General features: G+C 35.6%; 1 protein-coding gene across 3 annotated transcripts in view; it reads right to left on the reverse strand.

Annotated features, from left to right (window-relative positions):
• Nucleotides 1-239: 239 nt before the first annotated feature.
• LOC106470782 overlaps nt 240-20,382 on the reverse strand; it is a 22,625-nt gene continuing 2,482 nt past the window's right edge. The window contains exons 1-5 of one of the 3 annotated variants that reach the window (XM_022399418.1): nt 11,654-11,734; nt 10,815-10,916; nt 9,875-9,962; nt 7,856-8,038; nt 240-6,518 (exon numbers count right to left, since the gene is read on the reverse strand). In XM_022399418.1, the coding sequence (XP_022255126.1) occupies nt 5,251-6,518; nt 7,856-8,038; nt 9,875-9,962; nt 10,815-10,916; nt 11,654-11,677 (1,665 nt within the window). In that variant the 5' untranslated portion in view covers nt 11,678-11,734 and the 3' untranslated portion in view covers nt 240-5,250. Of the gene's footprint in view, nt 6,519-7,855; nt 8,039-9,874; nt 9,963-10,814; nt 10,917-11,116; nt 11,576-11,653; nt 11,735-20,382 lie in introns of those variants that run through there. The other 2 variants (XM_022399420.1, XM_022399419.1) reach the window with 2 other exon arrangements.

The following is a 20,382-nucleotide window of genomic DNA, read 5'->3' on the forward strand; positions in this document are numbered from 1 at the left end:
GTTCGTTATGCGTACAGGCCCTATTCTGAAAGCATAACTAATTAACAAAATAGTCGTCAATCGTGTAAACTACCAGACTCTTAGTGAATAGTATATGGCTGCTCGACAAAAATGCGCCAAGACAGTAAACAAAATGATCTTACTTTGTAGAAATTTACGACTATGTAAGCAAGGCTTTCCACCAGAATCTGCCTCAGATCAGTTAAAGCTTAATTAACACCGAATGCAAAAGACTTCTATTTCTTGAAAAAAATTTATTTTTCTCCAGTCCACAACAATACAACATAATATTTACATGTTTGATTCGAATAAAACATTATTTACATCTCTTTAAATATTTTTACCTTATGCAGCTTAGTAGTTTTGCACCATATATTTTTGTTGCACATTAAAAGATAAAGTTTATTTACAAAACAAGTAGGATAAAACAATTAGATATATCAAACTCAAGAAAACCGGAAACACTTGGGTTGTCGGGATTTTTGCATTATAAAAGAAAAAGAAATACCATTTTTTGAATAAGAATATTGTATCTTGTATACAATAAAGGAATTAGGAAAAGATATAATATCGTAAAACTAGACATCTTAGATCGTCATTATAGTGTTGATACGTTTAAAAACATGCACGAACAGACGGTGTTATTCAACACCTAATAAACAAAACTATACATAATAAACAATTAATACTAACGTTTCCCTAGACAATTATGTTTACGGGATAAACGCAATACTTAAAATATACAACTTACATTTTTAGCTCCGTGCCATTCTCATAACAAACTGTAATAAAGGAGTTTATCATATATTATAGGTTCAACAGATAGTTTGTCGAATATTGGGGGGTCTTCATGATGACGTTAATATACAATTAATAAAACAGACTTATAACACCTAGAAAATTATAAGGATGTAACGTAAAGTTTTCAAGTATATTCCAAAGTATATTATAAATACAAGGTTCCGTGAAACATCAAGAGACAGTGTAGAGTTACTTGAAGACAGAAATTTGAAGCAGTCAGTGGTGTTTTTGTGAAGTATTTGAATCTGTGTTTGATATTGCGCTTATTGAGTTACTTTGTACAAGTAAATTGAACTTACATTAATCTCATTATTGTTAGAGAGGTTGTAACGTAGGCCTACAACAAGTTATGGCAATGTCCAAAAAAATGTTAAAGGAAAAAATAAAGTAATTTGTTCTCATCACGTGAACTGAATGTAAAATTATTTTCGCTAGAAAGTTTAAAGAAACCCATCAGCTAAGTAACAATTTTCAACACTGATGTCAGAAGTGGGATATTTATTATTTTGGTGCAAACAAAATAGAACATTGAATAAACTTCAACCTTTATTCAAAATGACCACAAAGGCACAAACTGAGAGAAGAAACCTGCTAGACACGATAAAACAATGGAAAGTAGAACAAAGGAAAAGGAACAAGAAGAAATGGACAGAACACCAAAAGAACAGGACAGAAAACAAGACGAGGGAGACAGAACATTAGAAGAAAAAGATAGAAAATTAAAATAAGAACAGGACAGAAAATTTAAGAAAGAAATATGAAATTAAAAGAAGAGCAGGAAGAACAGGACGGAAATTAAGAGAGGAGTTAAATGAAAGAGATACGTTATTTAAAGAATAATTTAAACCACAAATAAAACTGATTGAAGACAAGATCGATGAAGCTTTAGGGAATATATAGAAGGATTACAACACATTTGAAAGGGATCAATGAAATCTAAAGTGAAATACAAAAGTACATCAACAAAGTCAAAAGTGAATTACGAAAGGACATCGACAAAGTCTAAAGTGAAGTAAGCAAAGACATCATTGAGATAGAAAAGAGCATCATAGAAGTAGAAAAGAACATTGGTGACAAAATAAAGCATCCAGAAAACGAATTATTAAATACAAAAATTAAACGAATCACACCTTTCTCTGAAATAGCTCAAGAGGTTCATGCAAAAATACCATCTAATACCAAATATGGACTAAGAGAACTTACTTGGTCTACTCCTATTGTAGAACATTCCTGGAACTACTTCAGCTATAATTCTACCAAATCCAGTTCTAGAATTTAGTTGGCTAATCCAACATCAGCCAATCAAGAAATCAATAGGCTATAACGAAGGTACCATGGGAGTCATACCAAGCTTAGTTCAAAATATTTTCCAGAGTGAACAAATGGAATAGCGAACAAGCCATTAACCTTGCTGACCATTTAAAATGGTCAGCTTTGACAACATAAAATAACCTTCTAGTTGAGAATTGTAACAACTATCAAGAATTGGTAACAGCTAATCCAACAGGCTCAGAGTGTCACACAGGAAATATGTATCCAGAGCAAAGTTCCATAAGAGGGTACAGAGGAAATAAGATACCTTAGTCAAACTTTTATATTTGTAAAGGTTTGTCTAATTATCTTACACGGACACTCTACGTGGAATTATGGACTCTTAGACTCATAACCTATTTATAAATGCCAAGGATATGAGAATTAGACTGAAGCAGAGTAAGTGTACATGGAACTAAAATCAATCAAGGTTTCAGATAAACAACTAAAGATAATCTCAAACATATGATGTTATCTGATCGAGTAATATTGAAACATCAACTCACATGGACGATTGCTTAGAATAACTAAAAGGATTGGTTTTACAACTAGTTGCACAAAATCGAGGGGATAAACTGTAACAAAATAAGTGTTTTAAGTGCGACTTGAAAGGACATATTGCCAAGAACAGTAAGCAGAAGCCTGTAGGGAATAAGGACTCCTCTCAAAGATATCCGAGAGAGAAAATTGTTACAGATGTGGGAAACCTGGCCTTTACAGCCGAGACTGTATGAAATCAACAGCCGTTATTAAGCCAAAAAAAGAGCCCAACCAGATCAAAGGAACTACATAGAGTACCAGACATCAAGAAAACAGGAATTGATTATATGTATGATGCAAAGTTCAGCTGGGAATATTCCATCTATTCCAACTGAGAAAAGAAGTTCATTATTTGATGAAAATCGCCCACAAGTTCATGGGATTATTTATGGAAAACCTTGCAATATGCTGATTAACAGTGGTTCTACAGCTACAATTATTCTACCAGATTTGTTAATGAAAGATGGGAACTTGCACCTAGAGATGAAAAAAGAAAGAGGATAAATGAGAATAGCAGGTGTAAATAAAGTTCCAGTGAAAAGGAAGTTTAAAGTTACTTTCAGTACAAGAAGCTTTTCAACACCTCATGATACGTGGGTAACTTACATCGAAGAAGAATGCACATTGGAAACTCACTTTCATGAGGAGACATGGATGTGAGTTTACAATAGCTTCAAATAGCATCACAGTCTATGACCAGGAAATCCTGATGCACTACACGGAAAGTACTACACCAGAGATTGAACTTCCAGTGATAACAGGTAGTACAGTCATCCCAGGAGCTATGAGCAATAAATCTTTATCTAGTGAGTGTAATGGAACCAAACATTTTGGCACGTCTTGAGAAACTCGTGGTTGGTAGAGAATTCGTGGATGTGAAGAATAAAGATATACATGACTTCATCCAGGAAATACTTAAATCAGTTTGTTATAAAACTAAAGGTAGCTCTGATGTGAATGCTTATAAAATTGGATTTTATCAAAGTGACATGTTGTGGCTTAGTAGAATTGATTCAAGAGAGGGTAAACTTCAAAGTTTAGTAGATGTTCTATAGGGCCATACATCGTAACGAAAAGAATTAATGATGTGGACTACAGAATCCGGAGAATTGACAGTTTAGTGTAGCTTCATTCTTGTGTTAGGATTATTGATGGAAATTCACCATCCAGAAACGAGTCATTGTTATCGACACACACACACACTATATGTTGTAATTTGTATGCTAGCTAGAGGTAGCCATTAGTCTTAATGACGTTAATATCAAAAGGTTTAATAAAATAGGCCTAGAACAACTTGAACATTTTTAGGATATGACGTAAAGCGTTCTAGTATATTCGAAAGTAGATTATTAATACAAGGTTTCATACGAGAGGATATAGTTAAAACAGTGTAGAGTTATTTGAAGACACAACGTTGAATTAATCGGTGTGTTTCGTGAATATTTGAGTCTGTGTTTGATATTGCGCTTATAAAGTAACTAAGTTGATTTTATGTTAGTCCTAGTATCGTTAAATAGGTTTAAATGTCATTTGTAACGTAGGCCTACAACAGGTTATTATACTGTACAAGTGTTATAGCTTGTAGAAACGTTAAAGAAGGAAATAAAGTAATTTGTTTTCATCACGTATATTGAATTATTTATCCGAATTAATTTAAATGAACTAGCCACTGCCAAAACAATGTTACAACAATAATATCTTAACGGGTTTTAGGTTCAACAGATAGTTTGTTGGTTGTTATTTAAGGCTCATAACTTATGTAAATTAATATACAGAATTATACACGGCTATTCTCTACGTCAAAATACTTTTACTTGCGAGCTTTCGGCCCCCTTACAGTAGCCTTCATCGGGCAGTAATAAAGGCAGAGAAATGTCCGTGTATAATTCTACAGATAATTTGTTGAACTCTTTCACTGCTATGGGTGCATATTTAGTATCTGTTTTAGCATTAGAAAGTGCGATATTCATTACACGTGAATTTGGATTTTTATACCACGATGAAGAAAGGGGATTCCCATTCAAACTTCCCAGAATTCACCAGTGAAATATTAAAACATGATTTTATGTTTTTACTGCGTATCTAAAAATAAATCTGGCACTGGGGAAGTTGTTTATACAGATAAATGTTTATAGAAACGTGACAGTGAAAGAGTTAACAATATATCTGAATGGATCTTAGATTCAACTGTTTAACAATATACTTAATATTCTTACGGGTTTTAATTTCGGCAGATAGTTTCTTTAACAATATAACTCGTATCATTATAGGTTTTAGATTCAACAGATAGTTTGTAACTAAACACATCTTATAAGATATTTCTACGACGTTAAATAGTGCCAACATGCTTGATGAAAAAAATCGATGAAATTATGCAAATCTGTGAAATTAACGAGAAGAATCTTCAAGTGTATCATCAGATGAAGTTTTCTGTACACACGCACACACACACACAAAAAGACTTCTCGTATATTCGATCACTTATATTTTATAATCAGGGTGTATTGATTTTATGAAATCGTGATCAGGCGAAACAAAGTGAATTAAATGTAAACAAATGTCAAACTACTTTTGAACTCCATTTTGGAAACTGTCTGCTCAGGTAACTTGCGTCACAGGATTACCACTATACGTCACTTCCTTTCTGTCACGACGATGTTTCGCAATCGCATAACGGTCAGGTCGCCAGCTACCCCTGCTGTACATTTTTTCAGGGCCTTTGACAGACCTACTAAAGCTAAAATTTACTGATATGCTAACTGGATGTAACACAGGGATAGCGTTGTCGAGACCACTAACAAATGGGGCTAGCAGTTCAGCGTCTATGGTCAACGGAACGTAGAAAGTACCTTTAGGGTGCAAGGCAAAAATTGGGACACCCGGAGACCACGAAGGAAGATGAGGACTCGGGGAACGAACACGTGTATCGATGTTATCTTTGTAATGCGTATTAAGATCTTGTTTCGGCGTGTACGACGCTGCGTCACTGTTGGTGCTGTATCCGGAGCTACTACCGGTAGACTGCACGGCTGACGAAGGGCTAGGGTTAAATCTAGAGCTGCTACTATTAGAGCTGTTACTGCTGACAGAGTCTATAGTGTTATCCCATTGGCCAGCTGTAGTAAGTCCGCCCTCTGGAGAACTTTTGTCTGGTAATTTCACCATTAGTTCACTATTGTGAAGATTCAGAGGGGAGTGCGTGAGGGGAAATGGTAAGTACCCCGCTGGCACAACAGGGGACAATGAAGAGTTTCGCACCCCACAAGGAGAGCTGCCGTTGTGTTGTGGGTATTTCAAATTATCGAAACACCTTGTGTCGTTCGTTTTTCTTTTCATAACAACGGGTGTTATATGCTGTTGTTGATCTGCAGTGAATCGTTCTTTTATGTTTTTCTTGAACTTGTATACTTCCTTGTGGAAAGCAGATGGAGAAAACTGTGGAGGATGCGGAAAAGATGAATCGAACGAAGGAAAAGGATGGCTAGTATATATACTATTAGTATTTGTGTTAATGTTGCTATTAGTGCTGTTACTACAGAAACGTCGTATTGGAAGTCCAGGGTTCTGTAACATTTCCCTGAGCTGGCTTGTGTTTTCATTTTCAGCTCCTAACTCAATATGTTTTGGTGGTTGTGAAGGAGTCTCCGCCTGAGACTGCATGGCCATTACATCAGAAGATGGCTTCAAAACCTTTGGAGGAGGTTGTTCACCACCTTCCTGGGCAGTTTGAGCAGGAGGATCATAAAATGGTGTCATCCTAGTTGTAGAGGTAGATGGCGCTCGTTGAGACTCAGAGGGCGTGTAAGATTCGATGGGAGCATCGGTACTGTTTTCTGTCGAAACTCCAGCATTCTGATAGCACGTTCCTGAAATAACCAAATCATAAAGTAAGAAATAACGTTACACTACAAACAAATTCTACCTTAAGCACCAAACATTTCGACTACGCTGTAAACATTAATGTATGGAGAAAGATCAATTTCCTTACAGATATGCTTAAGTTTTATAACTAACCATACTGCCAAATCTATGAGAGTAAGATAAATTGGTTTATTCAATATGAAAGGCCCGGCATGGCCAGGTGGTTAGAGCGCTAGACTCGCAATCTGAGGGTCGCGAGTTCGAATCCCCGTCCCACCAAACATGCTCGCCCTTTCAGCCGTGTAGGCGTTATAATGTGACGATCCATCCCACTATTCGTTGGTAAAAGAGTAGCCCAAGAGTTAGCGGTGGGTGGTGATGACTAGCTGCCTTCCTTCTAGTCTTACACTGCTAAATTAGGGACGGCTAGCGCAGATAGCCCTCGGTAGCTTTGCGCGAAATTCAAAACAAATAAACAAACAATTCAATATGAAAAATGCATAGTTTTTAGCCCCGGCATAGCGGCTCAGTAAAATGTCTCCGTTTTTTTGTTGTTGTTTTGTTTTTAAGTACAAACTTTTAGCTCATAGCTCCATCATCTCTTGACCGATTTGAGATCCAATTGCAGTTTTGGACTCAGGAGGTCAAACCCTTTCGATTGATCTATTTGTCATACACACGGTCTCATAGATTAATTTACTCTAATCCTGCCTAAAATAATTTCAATTTGAGGGTAGGCTGGTAGAGATATTGATGAGTAACAAAATCAAATCGGGTATACGCGCGCCCCACACTTGGTATTGTTGGCGCACAAAAATATAGCTAATACAAATGAAAAAAGGTCTCATATATTAAGTGCCGCGGCTATTGAAGGTTCCCTCTTGTTATACTCGGACACGTATGTAAATAAACAATATTTATTGTTTTGTTTTTAATATCTGAAGTTTAGTTGAACTTTCTAGTAAAGTCATCTCTGCAATAGTGTTACAAAAATATCACTACTGCCACCTCTCCAGCGTTTTCCTACATTTAAAATACGATAAGAAAAAAAAAGCGAAGAAAATCACGTATAAGTCACTTTTTTAAAACAGAAAAAAGAATAAAAATACATATTAATTACTTCTTAATAAATGGAGACGAGGAAAATCACGTTTTAATATATAAAAATGAGATAAAACGCGTTTCTTATTATAATAAAAAAGGAATGAAGAACGTTTAATCTTACAGTAAAATCTAATGCAGGATGTCTGATATTGATCTTACAGTGGCATGTAATGAAGGATATTTAATCTTACAGTAACATGTAATTAAAGATGTTTAATATTACACGAACACGTAATACCTTCAGTAACTTTTCTGTAGTGTTTCTGTAAGTGGCTAACCAACTGTAGCCTAAGCTGGTCTCCAGAGTACATCCTGTCTGTTTCCACTAAGAACCTTATTGCCTCGGACAGACACTCTTGAAATCCTGCGTGGTAGTGACGACGAAATTCTCGGTCATTATCCCTTGTTACATCACAATTACCTAATGCGTAAAAAAATAGGTATTCTTACATATAACTGCTTTAAAATGTAGTGATACACAGCATACACTACAAGTACCAACTTCTAATACAAGTTTAATTTACTCATGAAGTTTGGATATGTAATAATAAACTAAAAAAAAAACACGTGCTACTACAACAACTGCTGCCACCGCTTGGCAATCCCTCATACTAAACATATAAATATATTAAGGTAATATGACATTAAAATGATCTAAGAATAAATATCGGTTTATAGTATTAATTAGCAAAAAATTATATTTTCCACTTGAAAATTGTAGATGAATTTACAGACCAGTCAAAGATTCACTGTATGCGGAGAAGCTCCAATACGTTTTTTGTATGTACACACGCTGAAATAACATCGTAACTATAAATGTTACCATTATTATTCAACAGAGGGCGTTTGTTTCATAAGTGCTTATAAATTGTTTGTCGTTCACAAAAGTAAAATATTATAGCAGAAGAAATCACGAGGAAGATTCTTCATTTTAAGGCAAAAAGCTTCTGTTTTAAGGAATTACAGTATTTTTTCTCTCAGTTTAATAATACTTTTTGATAGTACTTAATAGGAACTTTAAAAAACCGTCCCTAATAATATTCTCCTCTATCTAGCGATATAACTAATGGAAATAATATCTTGTTGAAACTCCTTGTTTTTGAGTAAAGGTGCGATTTCAGTGAATCACTAACCAATCCGCTTGGAACAGAGCCAATGCAGTCAAATCTTGCTAAGTAAGTTATCTATAAAAAAAAAAAAGTCACGTGATATGCCCAGTTTTTAATGGCGAGATCTTGAAAGTTAGAATGTTTGTGTGTGTATATATATATTACACGTGAGCTATTATACTAAACGAGAAAAAAAATCAGGGTCTTAAAAATTATTGCGATTTGTATAAAAGTGACCTTCCAACTAATAATTATAAGAAATATTATATCACACAACAGAGCAATAAAGCTCTCCAAAGTTTGATTTTTTTACTGGACGAGTATCGGAGATATTAACGTGTAAGGCAATAAGTAGTTCAATAAGTTTACACGACAGACAAATGCAGCTCTTAGAAATCTGAATCTTTACACAAGTTTGCTTGAAAATAGTGAATATCTATGTCTGTGTGCTATGTATATATTACATAGCATATGAGGAAGGATATGCGAAAAAGCAATGCAGTTCTCAAAAACGTACTGAAATTAGTTTATAGGGACTGGATTTTAACGTGTGGTCATCACCGTAATCAGAGCAAATATTCTATCGAGGTCAAAGTTAAATTTAATGTTCTAACTTCCAGTTATATAGATCTGTGTATGTGAGTGTGAGCGAGTGAAAGAAACCAGAAACCAACCGAGGATATGACCTCAGTATCCTCATAGCTAGTTACGGTACTGTACAGCGTACGTACATGTGTAACATCAGTAAGTATAAATGACAGAACAATGCAGTTCTCAGAAACTTACTCGTATCTTTACGGGAGTAAGTTTGTTTAATTGTTTGTAGTTAAGCGCAAAACTACACAATGGGCTATCTGTGCTGTGTCCACCACGGGTAAGGAAACCCGATTTTTAGTGTTATAAGCCTTCAACCTTACCGCTGAGCTACTGGGGGAAGTAAGATTTAAATAAATAAAAATTTTCTCCTGTATTTACGCATATACTATAGAGTTAGAATGATGCCCCCTCGTGGCTCAGCGGTAAGCTTGAGAGCTTATAGTACTAAAATTCCTGATTCGATCCTTGCGGTGAGTAAAGCACAACTAGCATATTATACAGTTTCGTACTTAACAACAAATAAAATAATAATTCAGTTTTCAAAAACTTACTTGGATTTTTACAGGAATGGACTTGAAGATGCTTTAGGTGTTTGATGGTCATTTCGATAATCTCGGCCTTCTCTATCCTCCCTCGTCCCTAAGGAATCAAATGAAATTCATGTAGTTTTAAAGTTTACGCTTTTACATTAATTACTTTGTCGAATTAATCGAAATTCACCATTAGGAGAAGTGATAACTACACGTATGAAAAATATACACAAATTTTGGAGGACATATTAATACAAAGATGCAGTAAGTTATGCTGTAATCATTTGGCTTGGATCTTGTTAACAAAATACATTTTAAGTTGTTCTCTCTTTTATCATGTATATCAACTGTTTCAATATTTTAAGTTTATTCCAGATTTCGAAACGCCAAACATTACATTTTCAATTTAATCAAGATTTATTTACTGGCATACTTCAAATTTTATTTTCTTATATGTTTCTTCCTGAACTTCCTGGAAAATTACTGGAAGTTAACACATAAAAACTTTTATCATTCGTAGTTTTTTTTGTTTTTTTTTGTCACGACGAAAAAGTACGATTAATTTGTCAATGTTTTAAATTGTTGTATAAACCTACATTTATCGTAAAGTTTACCATTCACTTCAATACACTGCGATACACAATTGGTAAAAAAGACTGGTACCGAAGTCTGTTAAGCCTATACCTGCATTTATCGTAAAGTTTACCATTCAATTCAATACACTGCGGTACACAAATGGGGAAAAGACTGGTACTGAGGTCTGTTAAGCCTATACCTGCATTCATCGTAAAGTTTACCATTCACTTCAATACACTGCGGTACACATTTGGGAAAAAGACTGGTACTGAGGTCTGTTAAGCCTATACCTGCATTTATCGTAAAGTTTACCATTCACTTCAATACACTGCGGTACACATATGGGGAAAAGACTGGTACTGAGGTCTGTTAAGCCTATACCTACTTTTTTCATGTAACTTGTGGGAATAAGTCGACTTAGATCAGCCAGGCAATTGTTCATCCTATCTCTTCGTCTTTTCTCGATAATACGATGTGACATTGGATCCTGTAATAGTAATAACGAAAAAACGTACACGTAAATATGTGTTGAAATGAAATGATGAAGGTGATCTCCGAGACGAAAGCAAACTATCATTGAATTCGGAGCAAGATTATTGAACGCTCAGTGTAGCTCGAAGGCCCTTTTTATAGTTTTAACTCCAAAAATTAAACTCCAGTAACAGATTTAAAAAACTATATGTTTACCATTTATTTAATTGTATCTTGCTATGGGTTCTGCTTCCAAGACTTAGATCTAATTTATAGCACACACACCCCTTATACGTTATGGATAAAATAATTTTTATGCCTAATTCGCTGTAATGATGATTTTAGTTTAGTCGCCTCACTAACACTCAACATTTTAGGCCCGGATCCAGCAAGCAGTTCACAAACACTACGCAAAGCAATACCCTTGCCAATAAGTCCATTTATAAGTTTCTGTACAGAGAGCACAAAGATAACACAAGCTCTTATCGCAGTTACGTCATGAAATAAAGGTTCATTGTTTGTTAGCATATTTACAGTAAATACCATACTACATATAACAGAGTTTCTTTCCAGCAAGGTCGAACATAATTATATAAGAGTTTTTGGCCTAAATCTAAATAGGAATCAGGCAAGAAGTAAGTAAAGATTCAACTTAATTACATAGGCCACTGTAAAATTCGACGGCCTGCCAAATCAAAGCTATTGTTTTATACACACTAGAAAACAAACGTAAAAATATAACTATGTACATACTGAAGAATAAGGAGGAAAAATCATATTAGTTATGCAAAAATCACATTTCCTCTGTTAGTCTTGAAATGACGCAAGTTACCATGTGCAATGACGTCACGTGCCAAATAAGCACGTGACTGGCAAACCATCTCAGAGAGTTTTATTTTGGAAATTTCGAAATGTTTTTTGGCAGTACAGAAACCGAATCCAGGCGTTCTTTACTCGGAATATGGTAATGAGTTAATTTTAAATATTAAATAACAACATTCCTTATTCTGTAGCACAGCAATTTAAGTGACGTCAATAATGGCGTCAAAGAACGTCATACAAAGCACGCACGAACCGAGGGATTAAGAAGCATCGCCATAAATAAGAAGTAACTGTACAGTACTGAGACACCATCTCTGTGGAATATTTATCTGTTCACTTAATTGTATTTATTTTAATAATTAGGTTAATATATGTGTCTGTTTATGTGTAACGTTAATTTTACCTTACTTCAGTATCTGCAAGCTATAATCTTTTAAACATTTAATACGTTAACTTTAATTTCCCGTTTGTCTAAATTTCAATGTTCTTTTATCCTTACTCTTTACGAATGTATTTTGGACTCAAACAACCGAAATCTTTATTCACTCTTATGATTAACGTCCGTCCCACTGCATAATCATTTTAGATGACGATTCACGTATTCTGTTCCTCATCAGAAAACTTCCTTTTGGCGGGAGAACATGGACTTAAACAGTATCGATGATTGTCATGCTTTCCCCCATCTTTGTTAACAGCAAGTAAGAGTGCAACAAAGGTGATTTAACCAATAGTATTTAGTCTCTCTGTTGGGGCATATCTCTTACACGTGCATTGATTACCACTTTAAAAAAAAGCAGGCTGATCAATAATAGGCTGACGGGGTATCACGCTAGCCGACTTGATTATCAGTTTCCTTTAGCCTTGCAGCCTTACCGCATTGCGGGCACGTGACCTACAGCACGTGTATATCGACGTGCTTGTCAAACAAGGTCACCCCTACTGGTAAAAGCTCATTGGTGTGAAATTCCCAGAAATGTACAACAAAGAAATCTGCATAAGTGCATTTTTCCACGTGATAGGACATGGAACGCTTTTATCACGCGACGTAACGACCAGTTAAACACGCCATACCCCTTCACAACCCTCTTAGTTGCGTTTAATTTAACCACGGTCACTATGTAAACAATATGGTTCAACATTAAAATAAATTCCTTTACTTTCTGCCAAAGATATTTAAAATACATATGTAATGAACATAAAACTGGTATATTAAAACTAATGTTCATAAGATTTGTAAAAAATACTAACAAGTATGTGTGACAAAACAATATCATAATATGGTAATACAAGTATAGGTTAATATAATAGAAACCGTGGCACAAAGGCATTGTCTATCTTACTGTAATTGACGTAGCGTGTATGTCAGTATCTATGTATGTAACCAAAACTATTGCGCCACCTACTAAATGGCACCACAAACAAAAATCCTTAAAACATTTCACACTCTGGGTATTCAAGTTTCAGACAATTAGAAAAATAACTGTGGTATGTGCAACAACCATTTCTTTATAATAGAACACAATTTTAAATAAAAGTACTCTCCTCACAACAAGAACACAACTTTCACTAGGACTGTACGTGAGGGTTTGATTATATCTTTATTGATGTAATTTTTAAATTTATTACTGAGAAAATGGAGTTCTTAAAAACTACTATATTTTTAATAAACGGTACCATTTTTAATATATAAAAACACTACAGTTTATATTAGTAAAATTTACGAAAAGTTTGAGCTCTGTACTTTGACTCATTTTGATGCAATGAGTTGCGTATGACTAAAGAGCACAATCCTAACACTTTTCCCGTGCAGTAGGACGGCCTTTCTGCTAGTAGTAATAATAAAAGTTTAATCGCACTTTATAAAAACAATTTGCATATTCTAATAAAGGGGTGTGCTGTCGAAGATGCAAGCCATAGCATCAGGGATGACATATTTGGCCCCTACACGATTCACATTAAGTTTCCCGCTATTCTCGGCACAGGAATCTTATGGCCGAAAAGTTTACAAGACCTTTCTGAAAAGAGATATTCATACAACGAGATTTTTAAATGACACGATATTTCAAAAAACCTTCAGTGTTCTCCACGGAAGTAGAGAAAGTATCACAGAAAAGCAAAGTGAAGGCTATGGTTATGCAAGAGAACCCTTCAACCCAAAAAAAACAAAAACATTACGATAGAGCTGGGCTTATCTTCTGGTACCATTAACAAGATGATAAATAAAAAAAATTAGATGTTTACAAAGGCTTACAAGCCAAACGGTCAGAAATGTTTCAGGTACACCTCGAAATAAACGAAAACACTGGAATTACAGCAATACCACTTAACCACTACAAAAATTGTAGAAACATTTGTTAATTTCTAATTTATTTATTTTTTTTGTTAATATGGAAATAGTCCACCAGCAGACAATACAACATTAACACGATGTAAAGTTAATGAAGATTTGACCATTTCAAGAACTGACCATAGAGTGTCGAAAAACACTTAACTCTGCTGATTGTGATGACCAAGTTAGATGTTTAAACTCTTTGAATCAACCCTTAACAACTTCAGCAGCATGAATTGGTACATTATCTTCTGGAATAAAGTTTTTATCTTGGGGTGAACCTGGTCTGAAAAATGATTCGAGTAATAATTTGATGTAACTCGACTTTTCATTGAGATCATAGGCCCTAAACTAGTCCAACAAAAAGCTGTCCTTTATTATCACAGAGTCTCTACTATGCTTAACTGATGGCATAAGACTTTCAAGGTTGTAAGCTTCTTTTGGTTTTTACCACACATAAACACGCCCATTTGATGAGAAAAGTGAAAAAGATGAATCATAGAATCAAAGCACATTTTCCGATTGATTTTTAGTCTAAAGTTTATACTCTCTATGCCATTTTACTCGGGGTTCTGCTTTTTTTTAGTGTTATTAGAGGTTTGAAACGGCATACACACCATGGTAACCTATATCAACTACTCCTGGAGTGTGTAGGAGGGGGTTGAGAGAGATTGGTTTTTGTAGGCTAAACCAGAGGTGTTCAAACTTCGGCATGTGGAATTTATCCGGGGGGGGGGGGGGGCGTGTAAAACTGCATGAAAAATTAGAATATGAAACTTACGTTATTATATAATTATATCTGTTGGAACTTGTGATGAACTATATTTTCTAATACTGGCTTAGCCTTCAGTTCTGTGCCCACTTTTAACACTGTAGTATGCGTTTTTTCGTCTCACTATTCTGACACCTCAGATGGTCTAATATGGTTTTATTTTTCGATATCCATGCTGACATCACTTTTAATATTCTACTCATACACAATTGAATTGAATGATATATCGAATAACTCAATGTAAAAATAAATTACCATGTAGTTATGTTTTCCCTCTTAGAGACACCAAAACGTGGAGCTAAAAAAAGGTCGCATTTCCATTAATTTTTTTCTAAACCTTGTTTACGTCATGTCCCTCAGTGTAGCGACAACAGACTTTCGTGCCTTTGAGCCACTTAAACATGATCTTGGAAGCTGACGCCCACGTATATTGGAGGATCTGTAAAAAGTTACCAAAACGTGTGATCTATGACCTCGCTGTCCTTCGCAGAAGCTTGTTACAATATATATTGTAAAGTTGGACAATCCTGGTTCTAATGAGACTGGCAGTGGAGGAAGTAGTTCAGAGGGCAGCACGGGAACCTGGAACATTGTTCCTACAAAGTCTAACAAACCCTAAGAAAACTTTATATTTGTGTAGTCGGCGATATTTGAAAATGAGAAGAAAAAAAAAAGCTTCACGGGAAAACACAGTTATGTAATTTTGAATATCTGAAAGTAAAACTGTACAAAACTTCTGAAGGTTTTATATTTACATTTTGGCTCATGTCTTTGAGTTGTTGTATATGTATTTGTAAAAATAAGAAGAGAATTGTGCCCCCCCCCTGGTGCCAAGAGGGGCGCTTATAATATAACCTAGTGTAAAACAGAGAAGTAAAAAACAAATACATATGATACTTTTTATTGCTATCTTAGTATACGAATTTAAGACTAACCTATATCATCTAAAATACTTTTGGGATTATAGCCGAAAATATCGCTAATAACGAAGGTATCTAACTGATTATTCGATGCATCCCTAATCAACGTATGTTTTTAAGTTTGTTTTTATTTATGGCATTAAGTCCTTCTAATCGGGTTATGTACAATTAGTCTTCATTAATTTATAAGTTGTGTTTTAATTATTAGTTTGTTAATAATAACAAAGTTTTAATAATCAAACAACATATGCACCTATGTGACCTGGAGAAATAGATTATTGAGTTTACTGAAAAAAACTGTTTGAACTATACATTGCTTAGAAAAGATGGAATGGGATTGGTCAAATCATGCACGTGCTTATAAATACACTTACATATTAACATCATTCGTAGGAATATTTTAAAGTTACTGATTGATGCAAGGGTGAATTTCAATCGTTACTTGTTGTTGTTTATTATTAAGCACAAAGCTACACAAAGGGCTATCCGTGCTCTGCCCACAACGGGTATCGAAACCCGGTTTCTAGCAGTGTAAATCCGCAGACATATCGCTGTGCCACTGGGGGGCGCCGTTACTTACTCAAACCGGTATGCAGTACTAACAAATGATTTTAGAGTTGGTGCTGCATATTGACATAAAATTCTCTATAAATTCATCCCGGGTTAATACGTTTAAAGATGGTGAGGATTGCACTTTTTGTCTCCTTACTTTATATTTTACAGAGATTAAAAAGAAGCAAAGCACAAACCCATGCACAAATATACATCGCCATTTTCATAATTTCGTCTCTATATAATCAATCGCATGACAAAATTTAAAGGATATAGATCAACGATGAGGGTTTGTTTGTTTTGAAGTTAGGCACAAAGCCACACAATGGGCTATCTGTGCTCTGCCCATCACGGGTATCGAAACCCGGTTTCCAGCGTTGTAAATCCGCAGACATGCTGCTGCGCCACGGGCGGGGGGCAACGAAGAGGGACAACTAATTATTCTTAACCGGTTTTATCCGATCTAGTGACCTTCATGAGTCTACACGTGAAGATCTTGGGTAAATCATGTCTGATCAGCGGTCACCTCATGTTCCACGTGCTAGAAAGGATCGAAACACCAGCCAATAGCCTTCGTGACAGATCAAGGTTACGCCTTCTCTGCTGTACGGTGAAAAATATATATTGATAATTAATATATTAGTTAATTAATAACAAATTAGTATTAATTTATATAAAAATTTGAATAAAATAACGAATAAATTGCCGATAAATTGAAACTGGAAGATCAATGGGTGGGTAATTAATATATTCAAAGACAAACGTCATTCACTTGCTACGTTCACGAGCATGAAACACACTCCCAAGGAAATAACTGCTATTCGTTCATATTCGATACTGATTATAGCAATTGAGGAGTGATACAGCACAGTAGTTTGTTCCATTTACCTTCACGAGCATGAAACACACTCCCAAGGATTATACATTAATTATAGCGATTAAGGAGTAATACAGCACAGTAGTTTGTTCCATTTACCTTCACGAGCATGAAACACACTCCCAAGGAAATAACTGCAATTACTTGTGAGTTTACAATTTGTTGGTTACAGGATTTCTAATAACACACATATATATAAATATGGAAAAAATATCAATTGATATTGGAATGAATCCCATTTATTACTGCTGAATCCATGACGTGTTTTACTTAGAAAATCTGTGACTTTATGGTATTTTTTCTTTGACCAATTGTTTGTACTATGTGTTATAACAGGTAAAAACATAAAATTACTCAATACGGTGTAATATGTGGATCCCACCGATAACACAGGCCTACGACAGTTTATTGTCTTGAATTTTTTACATGTTCTACAGTAATTCCTGTACGCTGAATCCGAAAATGATATGCATGTTTTCCATCACGTACAGATTTTTCACAAAACATTATATGTACTTTTATATAAGTGAATAATTTTCATTGAAAGTGGGTCACATTTTGTTATGCTTAAAATGTTGACAACCACTGGCTATATATTTCGTTAGACCAATCGCAACGTGAGAGTCTTATCGAGCATTCTTGAACCCAATACACATGAAATATTGTTCAGCTGAAGTTTTTTTTGTTGTTGTCTGAAAATTGGCTTGGTTTGTTTTGATTTTCGCGCAAAGCTACACGAGGGCTATATACGCTAACCGTCCCTAATTTAGCAGTGATAGACTAGAGCAAAGGCAGCTAGTCAACACCGCCCACCGCCAACTCTTGGGATACTCTTTTACCAAAGAATAATGGGATTGCCTGTTTCATTATAAGGACCCCATGGTTGAAAGGGCGAACATGTTTGGGGTGACGGGGATTCGAATCCGTAGATTGTCAGTCGAGCGCCCAAATCATCAGGCCATGTCAGGCCGTCTGAAAATTAAAATGGTTATCATTTGTAGGAGTGCCTTTTCATATTTAAAAAAAAATGGCATTACTATTATTAGAAGCCCAGGGACCTAATTCTCCTGGACAATCCGGGGATACTTAAAGGTTAAAATTTAAAAAACCAACATATTTTGAGAGCATTTCCTCTGACTATTTCTTATAATATTTAACAACCATTCAAACGAAATGAATGAATTATATTAAGCACGGGGAGGGAGGGTAACTGCTCCTTTCCCATCTAAACGGTGCCCGTGATTATATTGCCAGCACAATAACTGACGATGAAGTTAAGTAACGATCTACCTTAGCACGTGATTTCGACACCATCATGGTAGCCACGGGATCAAAAGGTCACGGTACAGACGTTCCAGTCCTATAAAAAGGGAATTGTCAGAAGAAACAACATCTAAACTGATGCAGTGATACTCTCCGCGTGATATCTTTATAAAATACAATTCGTCTTTAGGGTTCAAAAGGTCAAATTCACTTGCAATAATTCATTTTGGAGAGACGCGAGTCTGCACCATAGTCTACCGCCAGATGGTTTTAGTGATGTAAACTGTTCAGCAACAAGCACGTGACCTGCATTTAGTTGCAGGTACGTCTGAGCACGTGATAGTATCTGAATTCAAGGTAAGAACTTCACGTAATAGTGCTCAGGAATTCGAGCAGGTAGGGCGTGAATCAGCTCTCACTTAAACAAGTATGTTACGTAGGGAAAAATCTGTTATAAAATCATAAATTTCTTATCTAATATAAGCAGAAAACATTACTTTCGACAACTCATTCTATTATATCCAAGGCGTTTAGATCACGATAAAATACTTGTGCACGTGCTCTTTAGGGTATCAAAGGTTTCATGAGTACGTGTAGACACGTGACATCATACACCGAACAAACAAGCTGGCCTCGAGAAAAAAATAACAAACATCCTTGAACTTTGAATGTCACAGAAAATACTGATTCACTATTGGTTATTTGTTCAGAAGTGGCCTAAAGATTTTATTAATTTCACTTGTTGTTATATTCTTGTTACTAGAAGGCCTATTTTACTACAAGATTTCAGTGGCTTATTCGTCGTGCTGTTCTATGTTGTGCTTTATTTATTATTAGTGTCATGATAAATAATACACAAATAAGTAACTTCTTTCTCCTTTGGTTTGAAGTTAAAGACAAAGCTCCACCAAGGGCTATCTGTGCTCTGCCCACCACGGGTATTGAGACATGCCGCTGTGCCAGTGGGGGCTTCTCCTTGGGTGAAGGGGGATAACAAAGAAAAAGTTTGTATGGGCAAAAAGGTAGACTATACGGTCGGTGTTTCTTAAAGCTAATGCGATCATTTTAATGTATTTATATCATCGTGACAAAATATATATCAAAATTTCTAACAGGAAGTATTTAACTGAAATGATGTAATAAATAAACGAAGTAACAGTACAAAAACAGATCGTTTTCTGATGGAGTTGGTAAGCCTCACGACGCGAGTATTTCTATAGTAAAGCGTGTTTATCCTTGAAATTGTAATTCCCGGAACTACCGTATGCATTTGAAATTAATAAAGATGCCAGTTTTAATGAACTCTTGTTTGAAAGAAACTGCTTGAAAGAGAAAAAAAAGCAATATTTAAGAATGCACATTACAGATGACGTTGAAAGCGTTGTACAACGTCGGATTGGTAAGGATTTGTTCAAAGCACGGGGAAGACATAGGGCCTCCAGAGTGAAATAAGGGCCAGATCTGAGCGCTATCCCACTATGTCACTTCCCGTGGGGGTTGGGTAGGGTATATGGTAGTGAAAATCGGTCCAGTTATTCACCAGTTATGAACAGACACGACGCCTAACTCCATACGTCATTCCCGGGGGAACATTAAGCACGGGGAAGACATAGGGCCTCCAGAGTGAAATGAGGGCCAGATCTGAGCGCTAACCCACAATATCACTTCCCGTGGGGGTTGGGTAGGGTATATGGTAGTGAAAATCGGTCCAGTTATGAACAGACACGACGCCTAACTCCATACGTCATTCCCAGGGGAATATTAAGGCTACATGCCAGGTTTGGCGACAATCGCTCCAACAAGTTTACAAATATATATTAAAATAAAAGATATTTACTCGATAAAGCGTTGTCCATAGACAACGAATTTAATGAGTGTCACAACTACTCTTTATCTATCTACCTTAGGGATAAACCAGAAGACAGTATCTGAATGAAGTATATCATT

This window comes from Limulus polyphemus, unplaced genomic scaffold, assembly GCF_000517525.1.
Source record: "Limulus polyphemus unplaced genomic scaffold, Limulus_polyphemus-2.1.2 Scaffold4214, whole genome shotgun sequence".
Lineage (NCBI taxonomy): Eukaryota > Metazoa > Arthropoda > Merostomata > Xiphosura > Limulidae > Limulus > Limulus polyphemus.